Source organism: Anticarsia gemmatalis, chromosome 2 (genome assembly GCF_050436995.1).
Source record: "Anticarsia gemmatalis isolate Benzon Research Colony breed Stoneville strain chromosome 2, ilAntGemm2 primary, whole genome shotgun sequence".
NCBI lineage: Eukaryota > Metazoa > Arthropoda > Insecta > Lepidoptera > Erebidae > Anticarsia > Anticarsia gemmatalis.
Window position 1 is genome coordinate 11461041 of NC_134746.1, and position 20198 is coordinate 11481238.

Consider the following 20198-nt stretch of genomic DNA (forward strand, 5'->3'; position numbering starts at 1 on the left):
AAAAACACGATGATTAAATTTATAACACATACACATACTCAGACTCTTTAAATATTAAATGCAAATCACTTTTCAAATCAAAACTCCGCATCACCCGCAGTCGAACAAGCGTGTCTGTTGCGGCGTGACGTCAGCGCATAGCGCGCGAAGCAACGCAAATTTAAAAAAGCAGTGAAACTTTATAACGCTGTAACTTCGGTAATTTTGATCCGATTTTGATAAAACAAAAACTACTATTATCAGCATAAGTACACAAATTAAATGCAGTATGTATAATAGTCATATTTTGATGTGCTGGTGTGACTCATTATACTCCTGACAAACCTCTCACCCAAGCACTAAAGGACACAACAAGAAGCATCTTCTTCCAAAGAAATATTAGTGGGTTTCCCGATACTACGTTATATTCGACACTCTGTCCTTCATTAAGAATGTTTGGCACTCGCCCTATCAGTCACCTGTTGGCTTGCCAGAACATTTACCCAGGGTTGTTGGCACCACACCACCGCAGATCAGGCGTTCACCTCACCGACACTTTCCTCTATGACTAATCGTCACGCTCGACGGTCTAGACTCTTTTATTTACTTTCCTCATGAATAAAATACACATTAGTCTGACAAATAGATGAAGTCCTAAAAGCTTTTTTATTTGTCTTTAGCTTGTGTTTGAGAAGTGATTGAATGGAGAAAAGTAAACGAGTTTATATTGTTAAAAAATACGAAGAACTTAGGAATACTTGATCTTTAAAATTTCGCGACTTTTTTGACCAATTAAAAGGTTACTCTTACTTCGTACACAGCGTCCATACCTCCTTATTAATACAGTATGTAACAAATCAAACCTTAGAAAGTACTATTTTATATATGAAAATCTTATTATAATAGTCTATGAAAGGAGTCATGAATATGTCAACAAGCAAAATGTCTCGCAGCACATCGTCACGTAAATCACGTCTCATTAAAAGGCTTCATAATTACATAGACACTCGAGCCAGGTGCGTCTTTGTTCCATAGCTAAGTGCTAGGGAGTATTAACCTTCGTCTATTTCAGCGCGTGGGCGACGGGGTGCGACGCACTCGGGGATACACGACCTCATCGGGGTCAAGGATGTAGGAAATTAACGCACATACTTTTCCTCTACGGCATTCTACGTCAAATTACCTCGTCACGATTTGATGCGCGAGTTTGTTCCAAAGGTGAAAGAACAGTTGCTTGTGTTTATTGCAAATCTTAACAGGATATGAAGTTATCGTTACAAAATGCGCTACGATTAGATTCGATGTTAAATTTTTAAAATATTACCTGATAAATTCGCAACGTGACTGTTTATGTCAACAAAAATACCTGCTATAAGCAACGCTTTATCAATTTGTGATTACTCGGTATTGGAATAAAAGTACACCTGTATCGTAGGAGCCATCCATCACTATCACAATGCATGGCACTCCGTTGACTCCGACGACGTCACAGATAGTGCTGTGACCTTAAGATAATTATCGGTCGACGCCTCGTCTCACGCAGCGTTATCGATAACTTATTACAACAAAGCAAGGACATCACTGCCGAGCCTATAAATACCATTCTGAGTAAACGCGATACAAAACCGTTTTTCCTCATTACTTAAGTATTTCAGTAACCACTAACTGGCTGCGTTGAGCAACTGATGCCAGCTTACGGCCACGATAAACGGCTGCATATTTCTGTCAAAGTATTATTATCTCGGCTTGGTGCATATCTTTAGTTACTTTTGCAAGATTACGAAACTTGTTCTACGCGAACCTTATTTAATGAACATTTGGAACCAGTTTCGGAGTGGAAAATTTTATTCGTTGAAGGAAAATCACCCTTCTACTATTGCGAATCTAATCAATTTGCAATGGATTGATTATTCAAATGCGTATATTGTGAAAACATATCCGGTAATAATTAAAAGAAAATGTGTTTAGCGATTCATTTAAAAGTCCGCCACGTTAAAAAGATAATCCATAAATAGGAGGCAGACAAAGCAGCTCGTCTGGCGTATCGTACAAATGACCGCTCGGCCTTGTCTAGGCCACGATGACGCCATCTTGCGTGCGGATGAACTCCTTTTATTAGGACACAAAATTTATGTCCGTCTCGCTCGAAAACACTGTTTGAGTAATCAAAAGAAAGAGACGAAATATTTCCGATCGCAACTGAATTTAATTATAGCACAAGATAGACGTCAAGCGCTATAGATTAGGATGAAGACAACTTTTTGAAGTTCATGTTTTCTTTGTCTCGGCCCCCGGCGTATACTAATGAATAAATACATTTGTCATGTCTGTTACGAATATCAACATAAATAATGAGCATGTCTGCATAATAACAAGGGCGTATGACAATAACTGTTTCCAAACAACGGTAATGGTGCAACTAGACAAGCTTATACATTGTGTAATAGGCGGCTAATTGCGTTGCCAAGGCGACTGCACCGCTGTCTGAGAGTCTGATAGCGATAACTGACAAATGTCTGGGGGCAAGGGACTTTATTGGACGCTAATTGGCCCGCCAGACGGTACTCACTGATATCTATCCCTGCTCTTTCTGTATGTTCGTATCGAATCGTTTTAACATTCTACACGACTGACTTACAATGTTGTATGGATTATACGGATAGTAAGCACTACAGCGCGCAGCGTGCAGTTGACTTTCATTTCAGCGGTAAACTATGAGTCATGTCCGTGTTGCACTCGTATGCAATAGGTTTCGTGTTTAATTACTCAACATTGTACATAATACTCTCATCTCACACATTATCGAGTATGTTGGCGCGGCTCGTTATTGGGAGCGGCGGACCAGTCCTGCGCGCGAAAGGCGAAATGCTCGCGGCCGGCCGGTCGCTACAACCGGCTCCGTGAAGGCCGAACGACGCCCCTCCCCCACTCCCTTCTTTGAATTGTGCTAGTGACTGGTTTTATCGATAACTGACCGTGTAATCCGAGCACCAATGCCAATTCTTTCACACTGATAAAATACCTGTAATTCATATTGTTCGGTAATAGTAACCCGGAAGTCATTACGGCATTGCTACTTATTCATTAGTTAATTAGATTTGCCATTGGCATTGTGAATAATGTGCAGGTGTGTTTACAAAAAGTCACGTCGAAAACGGTAATTCATTCAGTAAGTGAGTATGACGCGCATCGTCGCTATCGCGACCGAGCTTCGCCCTCGTAAACAGAGTGCCAATGACACGAGGGGTCGAGTGGCGTATCGATAATAATACCGCGCACTATCGCGCAGCACTGGGCACGTTCGCAAGGCCGCGCGACGCGTCCACTTCTCGTGCGTGTACACAAACACACTGTTTCGAAACGTCCGACACTTTATTCCAAATTCGAACAGAGCCACGCGCGGAATAGAGCTTCGTGTTTTTGGCCTCATTTCTTTTTTGTTTTAAATTCATATTGTACTTGGTCATGCAGTTGCTTATCTAAGATTCTTTTTTTATTAAACCTGGGTTGGTCCAAATTCTCTATATTTTATTGCAAGTTTTAAATGTTATTTTTTGTTTTAAAATATTACCTAAATAACAATTTATTTTCTCTTTTCAGGTTACCCAAGATGCTGGTTTTATCATCTGACCGTAAACCTCCGCATCTACATGTGACTCGAGAGCAGACATCCTGGTCTTCCAACTTCTATTCTACCAACAAAATATGTAAACGGAACACAGACTTCGCAAGACTGAATCAAAAAGTTGCCTTAAAAATGAGAGGCGACGCAAGATGATGAAACGTTTAGAAATATTTTTGTATAAAACATAATGAGGAGAAGACAAAATAGTTTTTGAAGATTTTCGAACAGTATTTTTTTATAAATTTACCATAGACGGATATTTTTGTGTATGGTGCTTTTTAGTGTAGTGAAGTGAAAATCGAACTGTAGATCGAAAATAATATTGAGTTGTGTGGTGATGGTGTGAGTGTCGGTGGGTGATGAGCACCGCGATGACCAGTGAAGGCGACGCGGTGAAGGTGGAGGGGGGACACGTGTCTGTCACCACTATCAGCATGTCAGGACCAGAGACTAGCAACGGTGAGTTTTTCATTAAACTTTAGTTACCGCAAAAGTGAACAAAAAAACATGCATTATCAGACGTTCAGAAAGGAAAATGTCAAGATTTCCAACCACATTCCCACAAAAATTTCGAAACAGTCATAATCCGTACAATAGTGAAAAAAACCAGCGAGTCTAAACTTTTACCATAAATTCTGTAGGAACTAGCACATTAATAATAATCCCTAAACTTAACTACAGAAAATCAAACATAACATCAATCGGTACAAACAAAGAAGATAGTCAATACTCTTGAAGGCGAAATTTTCCCATTGAAGTAGCGCAAACAGTGACTGTGTGCAAACAGAAAGTTCAACAAACTCTGTAGGTACACAATCGCAGAAACTTTTCCAATAGCCTAATAAGATTATCTTTAAGTACATCTATACAAAGTTTTTTATCGTTATTTCGCGCAAGTTATGATTTACTTCTACATAACGGAGAAACTTGGAGGGCGTTGTATTATTCAGATTTTAGGAAGACGTTTATTTTTTTATTATAGGAGTCATGGAAAAGATTACTCATCATTTAAGCAGATATAAAGTTGTGCAATGTGCGTAGGTTTATTCGTCACGCGTAACATTTTAAAACCAGCTAGACTTTTAAATGTTTTATTTCATTCGACATTTTATGATTCCTAAATGTATAAAATATAGTCAAAGCAAAAAAAAGCAATGATCTGCGACTTGTTTTCTTAAACTAAGGATTTCACATTTTTATCGAAACATAAGTACTAACTACGCAATTAGTTACGACTTGTCACGTATTATTTACCCAGATCTTTTTACCATTATCATAGAGACCAAGCAGGGTTTCAGGTTGATGCCCTTATTCCTATAAATACAGACCTCATTCACCATAAAACTCCTTCAAAATTCACCATCTTATATGGTGACGTGCTAGCCTCATGCTGCAAGAGGTGCGGTCGAACTTCGAAGACATTTCATACTAACTAGTGTAACATTAAAAAAATATTTTCTAGAGATCAAGGAATCCTAAAATACAGTTTAAAAAATGCCTTGATTACAATCGTTATGATAATAGTGATCTCGTGCTTACAATCACGTGCACCGGGTACTGTTTACTTAACATAGTGATAAACGTGCGTGCTCGTTAATACGATATCTATTATGACTGTTAGATGTTTATGGCCTACGTGAAAGCTGTAATGCCTGTAATGTTATTGATTGATTGGTATAATTATACTGAATTAATATACGCAAGTAGTGAATAGCTATACTTTTATACTAATATTATAAAGCTGAAGAGTTTGTTTGTTTGATGGTTTTTTGAACGCGCTAATCTCGGGAACTACTGGTCCGATTTGAAAAATTCTTTCAGTGTTAGATAGCCCATTTATCGAGAAAGGCTATCATCACGCTACGACCAATAGAAGCAGAGTACCAGTGAAAAATGTTACAAAAACGGGGAAAATTATGATTCTCTTATGTGACGTAAGCGAAGTTGCGCGGGTCAGCTAGTTTAGTATATTGCGACAGACTCCTTAAACTGGTGTTTAGACGAAACGGTGTGTATTTTTAAAGTTTTTGTCTAAATATCATATCATAATCTTGATAAGTTTTTCATGTAATTTTATCGTAAATTCCTGCAATGTAACCTCAAATTTTCAAGTCATCATTACATTTCTCAAGTATGTACAAGATAGTATTACTCTAAGCATAGAAATATAATATTGCTATTTTAATCTCGTGATAGAGTATTTCTTTGCTAACCGTTCTATGTCGCACATTTTGTTTGTTGTGTGCTAGGTCAGTAACCCCAGTTAGTATTGTTAACGTGTGCCCTTGGGATGTCGTGTCTCCGCAGGAACTTTAATAGGCTATTATTAAATAAATGTTCGGGTGAATATCCACCCCTTGTTGCAATGAACCCTTTCAAGATTTAATACTTAGATAAATTATTATTATTTGTATTAAGCATGTAACATTATGGATATCAAAATCTTTTCGATCCACATTAGCTATTTACTTGGCAGATTTACTGATTTAGGAAGAAAGAAACATATTATTATAAGAACAAGCTCTACAATATTTTCTTTTCTTTTATAGTAATAATTTCTTTAGTATTTTTGTAGCGTTGTAAACCACGTGTCAATATGGTGTTCAAGTTATTAATTGTTGTAATTTGTTTTGTTTACGCGTTTTGTTTCTATTAAGCAGATGTTAACTTGTTAACTCAACATTTTGACTTTATCATCAGATACGCGTACAAGAAGTATAAAAAGTAGTTATTGAGCAATTTGATTTCTTCAGTTACTTTGTATAATCAGATCTACCAAGATTTGGAAGTGTCAATTATTCGATTTCAATACGGTATTTACCTACTACCTAATATAATTTCGCAATGGTGAATCCAGTAATAATTAAATTCCATACACCATATACTTACCTAACAATATTTATTCCTATAATCCCTAGATCTGCCCGTTAAACAATTAAAATTGCCAGAAGTTTCAGTGCATCTACGCGATGACCTTACTCAAATACTACATATTATCAGGACTTACTAGCTGATAACAGCACAAGCTAAGCTAGGTATTGTTTACGCACATGTAGGCACGTTTGTAGCTCTGTGGTGTACGTTTCCTTATCACAGTAATTGTGTTTTGGTACGGTTGCGCAACTGATAACGAATGTACGAATTAGATTTGTAGGATTGCATACTAAAATATTTTTTGTATGTATCTTAGACTGCTTTTTCGCGATTTTAAGATTAGATCGAAATAGATATAGGTATAAAATCTTAGTTATTGTAATAAAATCATATGCTTTAGTTACAAGAAGAATTTTGTACGCACTTGCATTGTCCATTTTCTAATCATAAAATTTTCTTAGATGTTTTTTTCCTAACATCTTTACCTGAAGCATGTGAGATTGAGAAAACCATATGGAGTGAATAGCCAGGGAGAGAGAGATCTTTACCTTGGTAAATATAAAATTATTTCATTATTAAACTAGTACTATTTTATATACAATGTGCTTATGTTGTATACTATGCAGTTTATAGTCACATACAGGTACAAACATATATGAATAAGTATTAATTCCAATAAACCATAAATTATATACGCATTACGCATTCCACAAAATTTTATATGATTTTTTTATTTACCATGACAAATGCATATTTAGCGTTTTATGCTAAGGAATGCGCGTAAAGTGAAGCGAAGTAATATAATTCACATCACGCAATAATATCATAATAAAAGTGGTGATAGTGAGGTCGTTGACCCCGGCATGGGGTCGACACTCGTCGCATCAGACATGACAAGATCGTTCACTTATGGTATATATTTTTTATAATTTATTTATTAGGAATGAGATAGAAAAAACTTTTTATGATTTACTGCTGACTGCTTTAAGGGTTCTTTACTCCTTAGGTCCTTTGTACACAAGGCTACGCAAATCTTCGATGAAGACTATTGTCGTTGAGTAGCGAATATTCTGTAACCTTGTGTGCGAAGGGCCTTATCATAATGTTTTGTTTATTCTGCGTGTGATTAAAAGGCGTAAGTGCAGACAACCCGGATATAATACTATATTTAGGATGTTTTGGGTTACGTGACTTATCTTTATTATCGCTCCGTATATAAAACAAGCAAATACATGTAAATCGTAACAAAACAATCTGTTTGTCTGCAATAAACTCGAAAACTATTATACACATCTTCGTAGAGGTTTAACCAATAAACATAGTAATTACTTATTTAGAAAAAAGTTCAAAAAGATCAGCTGCGGTGCTGTCCAACAGGATGTGAAAGAAGCAAAGGAAAGTTTATAAGAATTGTACCAAGTGGCATACTCTGCCTTCTTTGTCGTGATTTTAGGACGGTATGTAATTAATGCGCAAAATTGTTTATGAATATCGGCTGAAGTATGTTGTCGATTGTTAAAGATATCAAAAACAATTAGTACACAGCGGTACACTCGATCTCCAAGTTCAGGCATAACATAGTTGCCAGGTCCGGTAGTGTGATATAATTTTGCATTGACGCCGCGACCATGACCGCAAAAATTTTAAATGTTAAGAAAATGTACAAAAAACTTGTGTCGATTATGCAAAATCACGTCCTGTTCATACTACCTATTCAAGTATTTACTGTTGCGTATAGAGTCCGTAATACAGTATTAGGCCGCATGGTATCCGTTTTTGAGAAAAAAATGTTATTAGGCGCATTATAGGCTGTATCTAGTTCTATTTCCGTATATTCAATTTGCTTGTCATGATATGAATTAGATCAAGGTTTTCGTATTCAATTTGAAAAAAATATGATTAAATTTAATATCCATTTTTAAAAGTAGTACAATACTCTACAAACTTCTACCTGCGGCTTTGTCTGCGTGAAAAGATTTCCTATGTGTTTATCTGGGTTATAAACTATCTGTGTATCAAATTTAATTAAAATCCGTTGTGATTTTTTCGTGATAGAGTAATATATGTACATACACACATCAATACGTACATAATCCTCACAAACTTTCACATTTATAATATTAAAACCTACGAAGGATTGATCATTCGCGGGCTTTTCCACTACTAAACGAAACACTCTTATGCTTACACAGAAAAATGAGTCACGTAAACTTGCTTCATACTTCATATTATATTTTCCCATGACGGTCTCCCAAATTGCCAGAAATGTGCTTTCTTCCTGTATTTCACAAGTTAATCACTGCTAGGTTAATCGAATGATATAAAATTAGTAACTTTCGTTTGTATGCTTCGTAGGCTTTTTTATGGGCCTGCGGTCCGAAGTGTAAAGTCCTTTTGTCTAAAAAGTAAAATAAATTGTAGCTAAGGTTGTGTTTGTATTAAATTGCAGGTCAATTCTCGTATAGTTCAAGCGGGGTCCGCATCAGTGTGTCTTCAGTGCCTCATGATGAAGACTCCACTGACGCCGAGATCTCCAAGATCGACTTCACACAGCATCAGTACGAGGTAAAGAACAAAATGCAAAATTTAAATTCAAAGGCGGATATTGATATTTTTGATAAGTACATTGCCTATCCAAATGATGGTTAGAAATGAAACTGGATAAAAAATTGGCATAGAGTCATTACCGACGAATGGAAATTCGTATGAAATACCCTGTGTCTATGAAAATGCATTCGATTGTAGTCGGGAGAACTTACCATTTCAGTATCTGGTAGACAATATGACAAGTAACTTATCGACATTGCGAAATGCTTAGCCCTTTCGCTAGTTATGTAGCATTTCCTTGGTTTCTTTTCATTCCTTCGAGATATTTCTTAAACTGTCCCTTCGAGTTTATCACTTTCTTTCCAAAAATCAACTGATATGTCAACATTGCAGGTGAACATGCGCAACAAGAAGAAACGATCATCGAGCGGCGCGCACACCGAGGTGGTGAACAATGAGCGCGAACGACCCATGTCCTGGGAGGGGGAGCTCTCCGACTCCGAGATGGTCATCGACACTAGTGTCAATAATGGTATGCACTTGAACTCATTAATTCACTGTTCGAATCTGTTGATGCCTTCTAGATCAATATTTGAACTGGATTTGGTCCAATTGGTTAGATCAGTCCGTTCATATCGTGGCCTATTTTAAAGCAGCCCTGAGAACTCTCGCGACTTGTATACATAATTTTGTAATTCGATCGAAACGTCGCGTGAACAAATAAGGTATCCCAGCCTTTAATTTTCAATCAAAATTAAGACCCGTTGCATTAATAATATTATCAGCCCTGAGAAGTCGGAAAGGAAGTACTTTACTTAATATCAAATATGAACACACCTTTTACAATACATGAAAAATCCTGCGCTCAAAATTTTAGACACCTATTAATTAATCATTAGCGAAAAACCTAGCACTTATTTCTCTTTTCCCTCTGTTGCAGACGAGAACAGCAGTTCCCTGGACCTGCAGTCTTCCCGGGACTCCATCGACACGCTTCGCAACGTCACCATCAAGACGGAGCCGCTCAAGAACGAGGGCTTCCCCGGCGCTGACGAGCGGGTCCTTGACCTCAAGTACAGTGCGCCACTACAGCCACATCAGAGGAGTCTTAGTATGAACAGGGTTAGTGTAATTAGAAATAGCTTTTGATTTAAATTGGCACATTACAGCAAAAAACACGATAGGCGGGAGATAATACAGCTCTTATTATTCGAGGCAGCTGACAGATACAATTTCATTTTGCATGGTGAATAAGTTCTTACTTGCTTTTCATTGACTTATTATACACGTCATGGTCAAAGAATAAGAACTTACTGGTAATGGACGGTGTGTCTGGCAAAAGATTTTTGCAGAAATGAGACATTAAAGCAGCCTTTATGTCATCACTAGCTGACCCGCGCAACTTCGCTTGCGTCACTTAAGATAATCATAATTTTTCCCGTTTTTGTAGCATTTTTCACTGTTACTCTGCTCCTATTGGTCGTAGCGTGATGATATATAGCCTATAGCCTTCCTCGATAAATGGGCTATCTAATACTGAAAGAATTTTTCAAATCGGACCAGTAGTTCCCGAGATTAGCGCGTTCAAACAAACAAACAAACTCTTCAGCTTTATAATATTATAAAGTAGAGTATAGATTTAATTCCTGCAAAGACACAGAGAATGTTATCCGTGTAATGCCTAAAGTATTTAACAGATTAAAAAATAAGCTCTATCAAAATGACATTCTTGGTTATTCAACCGCTTATCACAAACGTCTCATATTCCAGATATCAGTACTAACAGACGCGACATCCCTGTCTCTGCCGCGGCGGCCGTCGTCGCCATCGAACAGCGCAAAGTCCCTGGCACTGAGCGAACAGGGCTCCGCTCCCGTGCCGCACGTGCCTCACGATCAAGTCCATAACTTGACCATCAAGAAGGAAAACCAACTGTCTGGTGAGTACAAACTTTATTTTATTTTATCTTTAAGTTTTTTTTGATAGCCCGTTTTGTGTACTTTTACCAAAGGCTATCACAACAGTGATTCTTCATCATCAATCTTTAATTTTTAACATATTAATTTGTAAAGTATTCAAAGCCTCCATTCACACGCTTCTTTCGATAAAGGGCAAATTTTCAAGCTGTCAAAAAAATTATCATCGAATCAATACTACAGTAGAAACGTCAAAATAAAGTATATTTATCTCCCAAGATGTCTATTCTATTATTTATAAAGTTGATACTTTGTCCTCAGAGTTAAAATGCGAGCAGTCAGTGGGCATGGAGAAGCTGATCGGCGCTCTCCACGGCTCCCCACTGCTGGGCCGCCTGCCGCGCGTGCAGTCCAGCGCCAGCACTGATTCCGCTGTGCACTCCATGTATACGCACAGGTATAACCAAAATCAAATATTAATTAAATACATTTTGTTTTGGGTGCGTCTTAGTAAACAAAACACAAAACGAAACGATGTTAATATGAAAATAATTCTAGGAACCACATAGATTTGGTATTACATTGGATGAAAACAAGGCGTGAGACTTCATTGGATTTTTTTTTCAAGACACGTTATCGATCCTTGGCCATTATAACTATAGTAAACTCTGATGGCAAACTTAAACTAATATTTTTAAAATTGAACCAACGACAAATATATTCGTCGAGCTGGTAAAAAAAATACAGGTTAAATTTTCAATAAATCTCTAAGTTTTAGATGTGGTCGCTTTTATTCATTTGAAAAATGTTAACTGAATGTTTTGTAAAATGGGCTAAAGCTACATAATATATTTTGTCCTCAGTGTATACAGCAGTCCATCAGCGAGTCCGCGCGCGTCTCGTCACTACACGCCGTCGTTGTCGCGCAACAACAGCGACGCGTCGCACTCCTCCTGCTACTCGTACTCCTCCGAGTTCTCGCCCACGCATTCGCCCGTACAGGTACATTATAATTTAGTTTTCTATAATACTGGAATCACGGATAGTTCACGCGAGTCTAAGTTCCTCCTTTCATGATGCCCATTCCCCTATTTTAGCTACAAAGGGTATTTGAAAAAAAAATGCCTTTTTATCTAAAGTTAAGCCATTTTGACATTACTTAAACCAAGGAAAATGACCGGAAAAGTAAAAGTGCGTGAGCAAAACATGTTCAGTGTGCAGATGTACTTTTCACACATAGTATAATTTTTAACCAGACTAGTCACACATGGTTAGAAAGTAGGTAGTATCCAATATAATATTCCTTTACTTATGGTACATAATGCAGGGTCGTCACCCGGGCGTGGTGTACCGCGAGGCGGCCACGTACGACGCGGCGCACGACGACGACGAGCCGCCCGACGAGCGCCTGCACCACCACCAGGGTATCAGCAGACAACAACTTATCAACAGGTACCTTACTTAAACATCACGCAAGCTTTGCTTTTACTTTTCATAATAAACTCCCATGGATATAAAGGTTCATCAAGTCTGTCACTAATAAACGCGTCGAGCCTATGTGCGAGCACATTAGCGGTTATAATTTCAAGAGAGAAATTCCATATCTGAATACAAAAAACTCTTAATTATTAACCTATGAATCAAATTTAAAGGCTGTAAATCAATTACTCTTTCAGTGTTCAGTTAAAATAAGAACATTAATTAGGCCAAATATTGGAGCACTTGTATGTAATTTAATAAAACCTGCAAATTTACCAGCAGTTTAACTTAATAACTCAAACGGTATTTCTTTTCTTTGTTTCAAATAATCTGGGTAGAATCAAATTAATGGCCAAGCCGAGCTAGTATTTCGAATATTATTGAGATTTTTCTTAATTTTCTTTGCTGCATCATTTTTTATTTCTGCTGTTTATCTTTCAGTCCATGCCCTATCTGTGGCGACAAAATCAGCGGGTTCCACTACGGCATATTCTCGTGTGAATCATGCAAGGGTTTCTTCAAGCGAACGGTACAGAACAGGAAGAACTACATGTGCCTGCGCGGCGGCAACTGTCCTGTCACTGTCACTACCAGGAAGAAGTGCCCCGCGTGCCGGTTTGATAAGTGTCTCGGATGTGGGATGAAACTTGAAGGTGAGGGTAAAAGATGCTTTGTGGACCTTGAAATAGGTGTTATTTTTGTTTGAGTACGTTTAGATGTACGTACGTTTAGAAATAAAGTCGTCATTTTGCAAATGCTTTTAACCTTAAAGTTAACAACTAGCAGTCTAGTACTGAAAAAATATTACATTTGTAAGACGTAATTAAGATGTTTGTGGTTCATAACTCTAAATACAAATTAATTTAAAACAAAGCCCAGACATAATTTCTCCATGCATGTTTGAAGTTCAGTGATGTGATCGATGTGGATTCGTTCTAGTCTCTTGCATTAGTTACACGCTTTGTGAACAGAGTTTTAATTTTATCGTAGGAGAAATAACTAAAATTAAAACTATTTTTCTTTTTGCAGCTATTCGTGAAGACAGAACTCGTGGTGGTCGCTCTACGTATCAGTGTTCGTATACGTTGTCGGGCGCCGCGTCGACGGGTTCGCTGCTCTCTGCGCATGCGCCGACCACGCTGCGGCACGCGTCCAGTCTCACTTGTGTAAGTTTATAATATCATTGTAGTTGTAATCGATCATTATTTTGATAAATTTAAATATAGTTGTGTCGTTCTGTGTGAATATGATTGTGTTTATGGTACCTAATGTAATGTTGCTTTGCAGGTAAATGGTCCAGGATCATATAGCAGCCGAGGAGAGTCCAGCAACAGCCAAGTAACGCCAGATATACCGCCGTTATTACAGGTAATAGAACATAAGATTATTTTGGCTAAATAATTTAAAACATCACCGTTTGTAAATGCCGAGACCTTTATGAGTTGAGTTCATCAACAGTGCTTTTCCCCGTCTACGCACTCAGTCCAATTCGAAGTATGAATAAATACCACTGAAACACATTCAATCACAAAAAATGGCATACTGCGTTCTTAAAAGCTCCCTAAGGGGTGAGCGATGAAACAAAGTTAATCTAAATACTAAAATAAATTTATATTTTCTAGGAAATAATGGACGTGGAACATCTGTGGCAGTACAACGAGTCGGAACTATCCCGGCTGGGCAAGTCGACGGGTAGTCCCTCCGCCAACCCGCTGCTGGCGGCCAGCGGCATCACGGCGCACAACTCCAGCCCCGACTTCCTCGCAGACCTGTGCAACATCGCCGACCACCGCCTCTACAAGATCGTCAAGTGGTGCAAGAGCTTGCCGCTTTTTAAGAATATTTCCGTAAGTCATTTTAGGTTTTAAGATTCTTAAAAACGGTTGTATCGGGAGAGCCATTTTTTAAGTGTATAGTTGACATAACCAGTGTTTTGTAGAACTGTCTTAACTCGCAAAAAAAAGTTAATTAGTATTAGTAACAATCTTCACATTCGCGAAAATACAACGAAAGATTTACTCAAAAGTTCCTTGCGTATAAAAGAAAATATATTAGAAATAGAATAGAAAGATATTATGACTGTGCTGTATGAATATGACGCTACCTTTAAAATGCCTTTATAAAATGCCCACCAATGGTTAATATGTGGAGGCATTTGGGAACTTTACCTATTTCACAGAGTTTAAATTAAGGGTAGATTACAAAGTGACCAGCAGTGTGTTTATTCTAGTGCAACGATGCGTATGTCCATTCTGCACGTAGTTCTATTATTATAATGTTTGTTTACCTTCCAGATCGACGATCAGATCTGCCTGCTGATCAACAGCTGGTGCGAGCTGCTGGTGCTGTCTTGCTGTTACCGCGGCGTCAGCACGCCCGGCGAGGTGCGTGTCGGCGGCGGAAGGGGCATCACGCTACATCAAAGTGCCAAGTAAGTAATATAATATACAAATTTATATACATTCTTGTTTGTTTTGAGTTCTCGGTTGATAGAATCGGTTGTAAGCTTGTTAGTTTTAGTGGGAACTAGCTGACCCGCGCAACTTCGCTTGCGTCACATAAGAGAGGGTCAAAATTTTCCCCGTTTTTGTAACATTTTTTATTGCTACTCTACTCCTATTGGTCGTAGCGTAATGATATATAGCCTATAGCCTTCCTCGATAAATGGACTATCTAACACTGAAAGAATTCGGACCAGTAGTTCCTGAGATTAGCGCGTTCAAACAAACAAACAATCAATCAATCAAACAAACAAACAAACTCTTCAGCTTTATAATATTAGTATAGATAAGAAGAATTTCGTGTATGTTTAATATTTCAATCGTCTTCATGAAAGGGAGGAATCTCTTAACATGTTTTCCTCAGTAATATTAAACAAGTTTTATGAGTTTGTAACTAATAAAATCTCTATGTTCTACAGGCTGGGTCTAACACCGTGTATAGAGCGCATGCTCAGCTTCACGGATCACTTGCGGCGGCTACGGGTCGACAGATACGAGTACGTCGCGCTCAAAGTTATCGTACTTCTCACTTCAGGTTGGTACAAACACCTTTATAAAACAACACTCGATGGTGATCTAATTCAAAGGAAATTGAACTTTAGTGTATCGTGATACGATTCATATTTACCTGCATTGTTAATCTCTATGTAATAAATGTGTTGTTTCATGTTTGTTACTATAAAGTTCAGACGCTTGGCTCTATTTTATACTTAATGTAACGTGTAATAATTGGCATTTATTCTAATGATATCATAAAGTTAAGATCCTGTACTACTGTTCATTATGTATTATCTGTGGCTTTTTGACGCAATCTGGTTGAAACATCTGAACTTAGAACACGCGTAAAAAGCCAAGTTTTTTCTTTTAAGCTTTATATACAAATTCAAATGGTGTATTGTTCTGACCTACCCTATACTTCTTATAATTAATTATAATATGTGATATTATCCAGACGCGCCCGACCTCCGTGAAGTGGAGAAAGTACGAGCATCTCAAGAGAAGGCCCTCGCAGCACTGCAGGCGTACATCGCGACCCACTCGCCCGGCACGCCCGCCAAGTTCGGCGAGCTGCTGCTACGTATACCTGAACTACAACGAACTTGCCAGGTGAGAAACTATCTTGTATAGATTAGGATAAGGTTTATTATTCTTTGAAAAGTGCATTCAGAATTTTAGACTGGGGGAAAGCTATTAAATTTGAAATACTGTGTAAAAGGAGTACATTAAATGATAGATGGTAGGATACGTGCACCTATGTTAGCTACCCTCACTCTCCTCGATATGTCTGTGTTTGGGCTCATACGATGAAACCTCATATTCTGCGGTATAAAGGGCACTATATAGTTCTTTGACTAACTGCTTAATAACATTCATGTTTGTTTAAAAGGGAAATGTAAATAAAAAAAACCTTAAACATATATGGTTCATTTTGTAAAGCAGCAACTTACTGATTATTGTCAAATGCAAACAGGCCAGCGAGATATAGTTTAGTGTGACAGTAAGGTTTATTATCATTTTTGTTCTACAGTTCTTCATGCAAGTCGGCAAAGAAATGCTAAACCCAGCCAACAAAAGCAAAGATGGCGACGGACCCAGCTTCAACCTGCTCATGGAACTACTGCGCGGCGACCACTGACCTGGACACGACTAGACCCTAAGGTCATGTACACCATGACCTCTCAGGTTGATATTAAAAACATTGCTCAACAAATAATTAAGTAAACTCTCTCTACAATGACACAATGGACTGAAATAATTTGAACACTTTTTTATGCTTTTAAAAAGTCATGTCATTACTTTCTACCCTAGTCTATGATATCAAGGCGTCCGCCATTCTGTTTTAAATGTCATTTAACTTTATCGAACGTAGTCCTTTGTATAAATTTAAATTTTACCGCAATCAACTTAGATATTTTATGAAATCATCATTTTGTGGTCTAAAATATGAAGACTGCGTTCATGTCATTTTTGTATCTAATAGTTGCTAATTACATCAAATAAGTGCCAAGCTAGCAAATAATGTTGCATTTAATTTACACTTCAGTCTGATAACTGCTCTCAAAATAATATACCTATTATTTTGTTTTGGGCAACAATTTTAAATTTCAATTTTATATTAATTTCTCTATTTTTCATGTCTATTATTGTAACCTGTTTCATAGATTGATACCTATATAGCTGAGCTATTTAATCAGAAATCAAATGGTATTTCAATGACTAAAGGTGTTGCCCAAAGCATGAATTTTCAATGGCATGACCAGATAACATAATGACGAACCACTGCCACGATATGCTTTTATATGTATTTGTAATATTAATTAATCAAGCCAAGGGAACAATTCATGGTTAGATAATAATTAATCTAACTTAGATAACTGAATATTATGATGCAATTTTGTGAATGGCAAGACAGCTTGTAATCTGTAAGGCTGGCTCTACATTTTAAATTTTATAATTCTATTTAAGCAGTTGAAAATAAACTCTTGCCTTTGCATTTAAAAAAGTAATTAACTTTGTACAAGTTTTATATTGTCTTTGCCAAGTAAATAATAAGGTAGATTTGATAAAAATACAACGATTTTTACCTAATATGGTATTTTAAAGTAAGAATAATGGGAAACCTATGAACATTTATCAATTGAAACAGCCGGTTTCAAAATTATTTATTGATTTAAAGGCAAACCCATTTAATTAAGATGTGTTTGTAATCATTGCCATTTTGATTTAGTTACTTAATGTAAGTATAATGTTGTTAATATGTGCAGCTTAGAATATGAATGAATGGAGACATTTCTGAGGGTGAAACCTTCAGGAAAACTAGTTATAAGTATACAGTTTTTATGAAAAACTCATTTATAAGTTATAACATTTTCGTTCATTTGATTTATCATATTATATGTCATAATTTCATTGTCATGCTTGTTTTAGGTGTTGGTGCAGGGGCCGAAACAGGTCAGTAAAGTCAGTAAAAGTCAGTATTTTTGGACCTGGTCAGTAAAAGTCAGTATTTTCGAAAATCGGTCAGTACAGTCAGTATTTTTCCAAACTCAACGATTTTTTTTTTGTTTTACTTTGCTGTTGGCCAATCTTACATTCTCGATTTGCCCAGTAATGATATCAGAGGGCTGCTTTGAATGCTCGATATTATGTGGATGATCTACGTAATATAAACACGTATTGAAGCATCTTACTTCAATAGAATAGCAAATTAAAATTTACTATTTTTTTAAATCAATATTTTTGAAGTGTAAATTCTTTAGCCATTGAAAATTCGTAAGACCTGTTAGAAAATTCGTAAGACCTGATTAAAAATTCGTAAGACCTGATTAAAAATTCTTAAGACCTGATTGAAAATTCGTAAGACCTGATTGAAAATTCGTAAAACCTGATTGAAAATTCGTAAAACCTGATTGAAAATTCGTAAGACCTGATTGAAAATTCGTAAGACCTGATTGAAAATTCGTAAGACCTGATTGAAAATTCGTAAAACCTGATTGAAAATTCGTAAAACCTGATTGAAAATTCGTAAAACCTGATTGAAAATTCGTAAAACCTGATTGAAAATTCGTAAGACCTGATTGAAAATTCGTAAGACCATTGAAAATTCGTAAGACCTGATTGAAAATTCGTAAGACCTAATTGAAAATTCTTAAGACCTGATCGAAAATTCTTAAGACCTGATTGAAAACTTTACTAACAATAGAAGAAGCTTTTTAACACAATAAAAAGGCGGTGCTGGTTGACTCTGGGGATGGTGGAGACAAATAACCGAAAATAAGCTTGTTAACAGACTTCAAAAAATGATTTTGACTTTTCAATTCGACTGTATTTTTTTTTATTTCACACCATTCACCCGAAAAACGGTTTAAAAATGGTCTGTATTTGGTCAGTATTTTTGAATTTTTGGTCAGTATAATCAGTATTTTTGACCTCGGAACTTGTTTCGGCCCCTGTGGTGCAATACTTAGCATAAAGTGTAATGATTACTCTTAATAACATATATTGTAAAAGATTTTGTTTTAATTATTTAGTTTTTTTTTCTCTTTATGCTATGTCTTTGCACATATTATTTTTTCAAGCTGACCGTAGTCAGCTTTATAAAACCAGTCATTCACTGCCGTTTCGTAAAATAAGACGTTGCTATGAGCAAAACTGTCTCTTTAACGCAATACTTATTATTTTAATAAAAAATATTCTCATTTATGTATATTTTAGTTATAGTATTAATAATAATTAGATTGTATAATTAAGAGTAAAGCTTAGAGTTGCCTTAACATTGATTAAGTAGCGACAATTGTCAAAAATGAGTTAAGGCTGCCATTTTTGTCTTGGTTGCTAAAATGATTTAAATGTTATGTATAAAATGAAATGAATATCAGAAGATTAAAATATATTTCTGCAAACATTCAAAATAGTTCTGATTATGTTGGTTTTAGAACGCGTTACGTTTAGCCGCATGAGAAATGAATGTACTACATTCCATACAAGCGTACGTTTCTTATACGTTAAGTTGCTTCCTTCAGATGTATAATATATTTTTCAATTGCGACTAAGTATCGTAGTGCGTACAAAGCCTCACGAAAATGAAAGACGTAAAACAAAGAGTTATAGGTACATAGTAAGTAGGTATTATAATATCAGGCGGGCACAAGTACTTCAGTTAATTTAGTTAATATATCAGAGCTCATAGTTAATAACGAAATATATTTTCATATGTGCCACACGAATATGTAATTAAATAATTCAAATTTTGTTTTATTGAGATTTTTATGTGATTGTATTTTTGCGTTTAAATTTTTTGTCAGTAACATGATGAAGCTAGTGGCATCTATTTATAGTTATGTAGTCTCTTTACTGAACTGATAATTTAAGATGTTAGTACGTTAGATTATATTTTTATATTCAGTAAAGTAGCGGGTGTGCGTGAAGCGTTGAGGGAGGTATGTTCGAGGTCCGAATAATTTTTATATTAAAAATTACAAGGAGCGTAAGTTTGGAATGGCGTCCATGTTTCACTGTTATTATTTTATACATAAGTATTATAGTGATATTGTATTCTTCTTTATTTTGTAGAATTATAAATATTTTTTTATATATAGCGCAAAGTAAATAAATATGATTTTGATTTAATGTATTGTTTCATTTTATTATTCATTCCTATTGACATAAGTTAGCAGTGACCATCAATCCACGTCTATGTTTTAGTCCAACACATATGAGGGTCTAAAACGAACGACTTTAGCCACGTAATTATTATTCTATAAGAGATGATTACCC

At 36.4% G+C, this 20198-nt stretch overlaps 1 protein-coding gene across 3 annotated transcripts in view; it reads left to right on the forward strand.

The window, feature by feature from the left end:
* The window catches only part of Hr39 (Nuclear hormone receptor FTZ-F1 beta), a 37985-nt gene extending 17934 nt beyond the window's left edge, over nucleotides 1-20051 (forward strand). The window contains exons 2-18 of one of the 3 annotated variants that reach the window (XM_076132540.1): nucleotides 3580-4063; nucleotides 8928-9043; nucleotides 9419-9557; nucleotides 9966-10147; nucleotides 10796-10964; nucleotides 11263-11398; nucleotides 11805-11943; nucleotides 12269-12393; nucleotides 12862-13073; nucleotides 13450-13586; nucleotides 13708-13788; nucleotides 14043-14267; nucleotides 14715-14851; nucleotides 15341-15456; nucleotides 15874-16028; nucleotides 16450-16604; nucleotides 17850-20051. In XM_076132540.1, coding sequence (XP_075988655.1) covers nucleotides 3964-4063; nucleotides 8928-9043; nucleotides 9419-9557; nucleotides 9966-10147; nucleotides 10796-10964; nucleotides 11263-11398; nucleotides 11805-11943; nucleotides 12269-12393; nucleotides 12862-13073; nucleotides 13450-13586; nucleotides 13708-13788; nucleotides 14043-14267; nucleotides 14715-14851; nucleotides 15341-15456; nucleotides 15874-16028; nucleotides 16450-16557 — 2277 coding nt within the window. In that variant the 5' untranslated portion in view covers nucleotides 3580-3963 and the 3' untranslated portion in view covers nucleotides 16558-16604; nucleotides 17850-20051. Of the gene's footprint in view, nucleotides 1-3304; nucleotides 3486-3579; nucleotides 4064-8927; nucleotides 9044-9418; nucleotides 9558-9965; nucleotides 10148-10795; nucleotides 10965-11262; nucleotides 11399-11804; nucleotides 11944-12268; nucleotides 12394-12861; nucleotides 13074-13449; nucleotides 13587-13707; nucleotides 13789-14042; nucleotides 14268-14714; nucleotides 14852-15340; nucleotides 15457-15873; nucleotides 16029-16449 lie in introns of those variants that run through there. The other 2 variants (XM_076132550.1, XM_076132531.1) reach the window with 2 other exon arrangements.
* The last annotated feature ends 147 nt before the right edge of the window (nucleotides 20052-20198 follow it).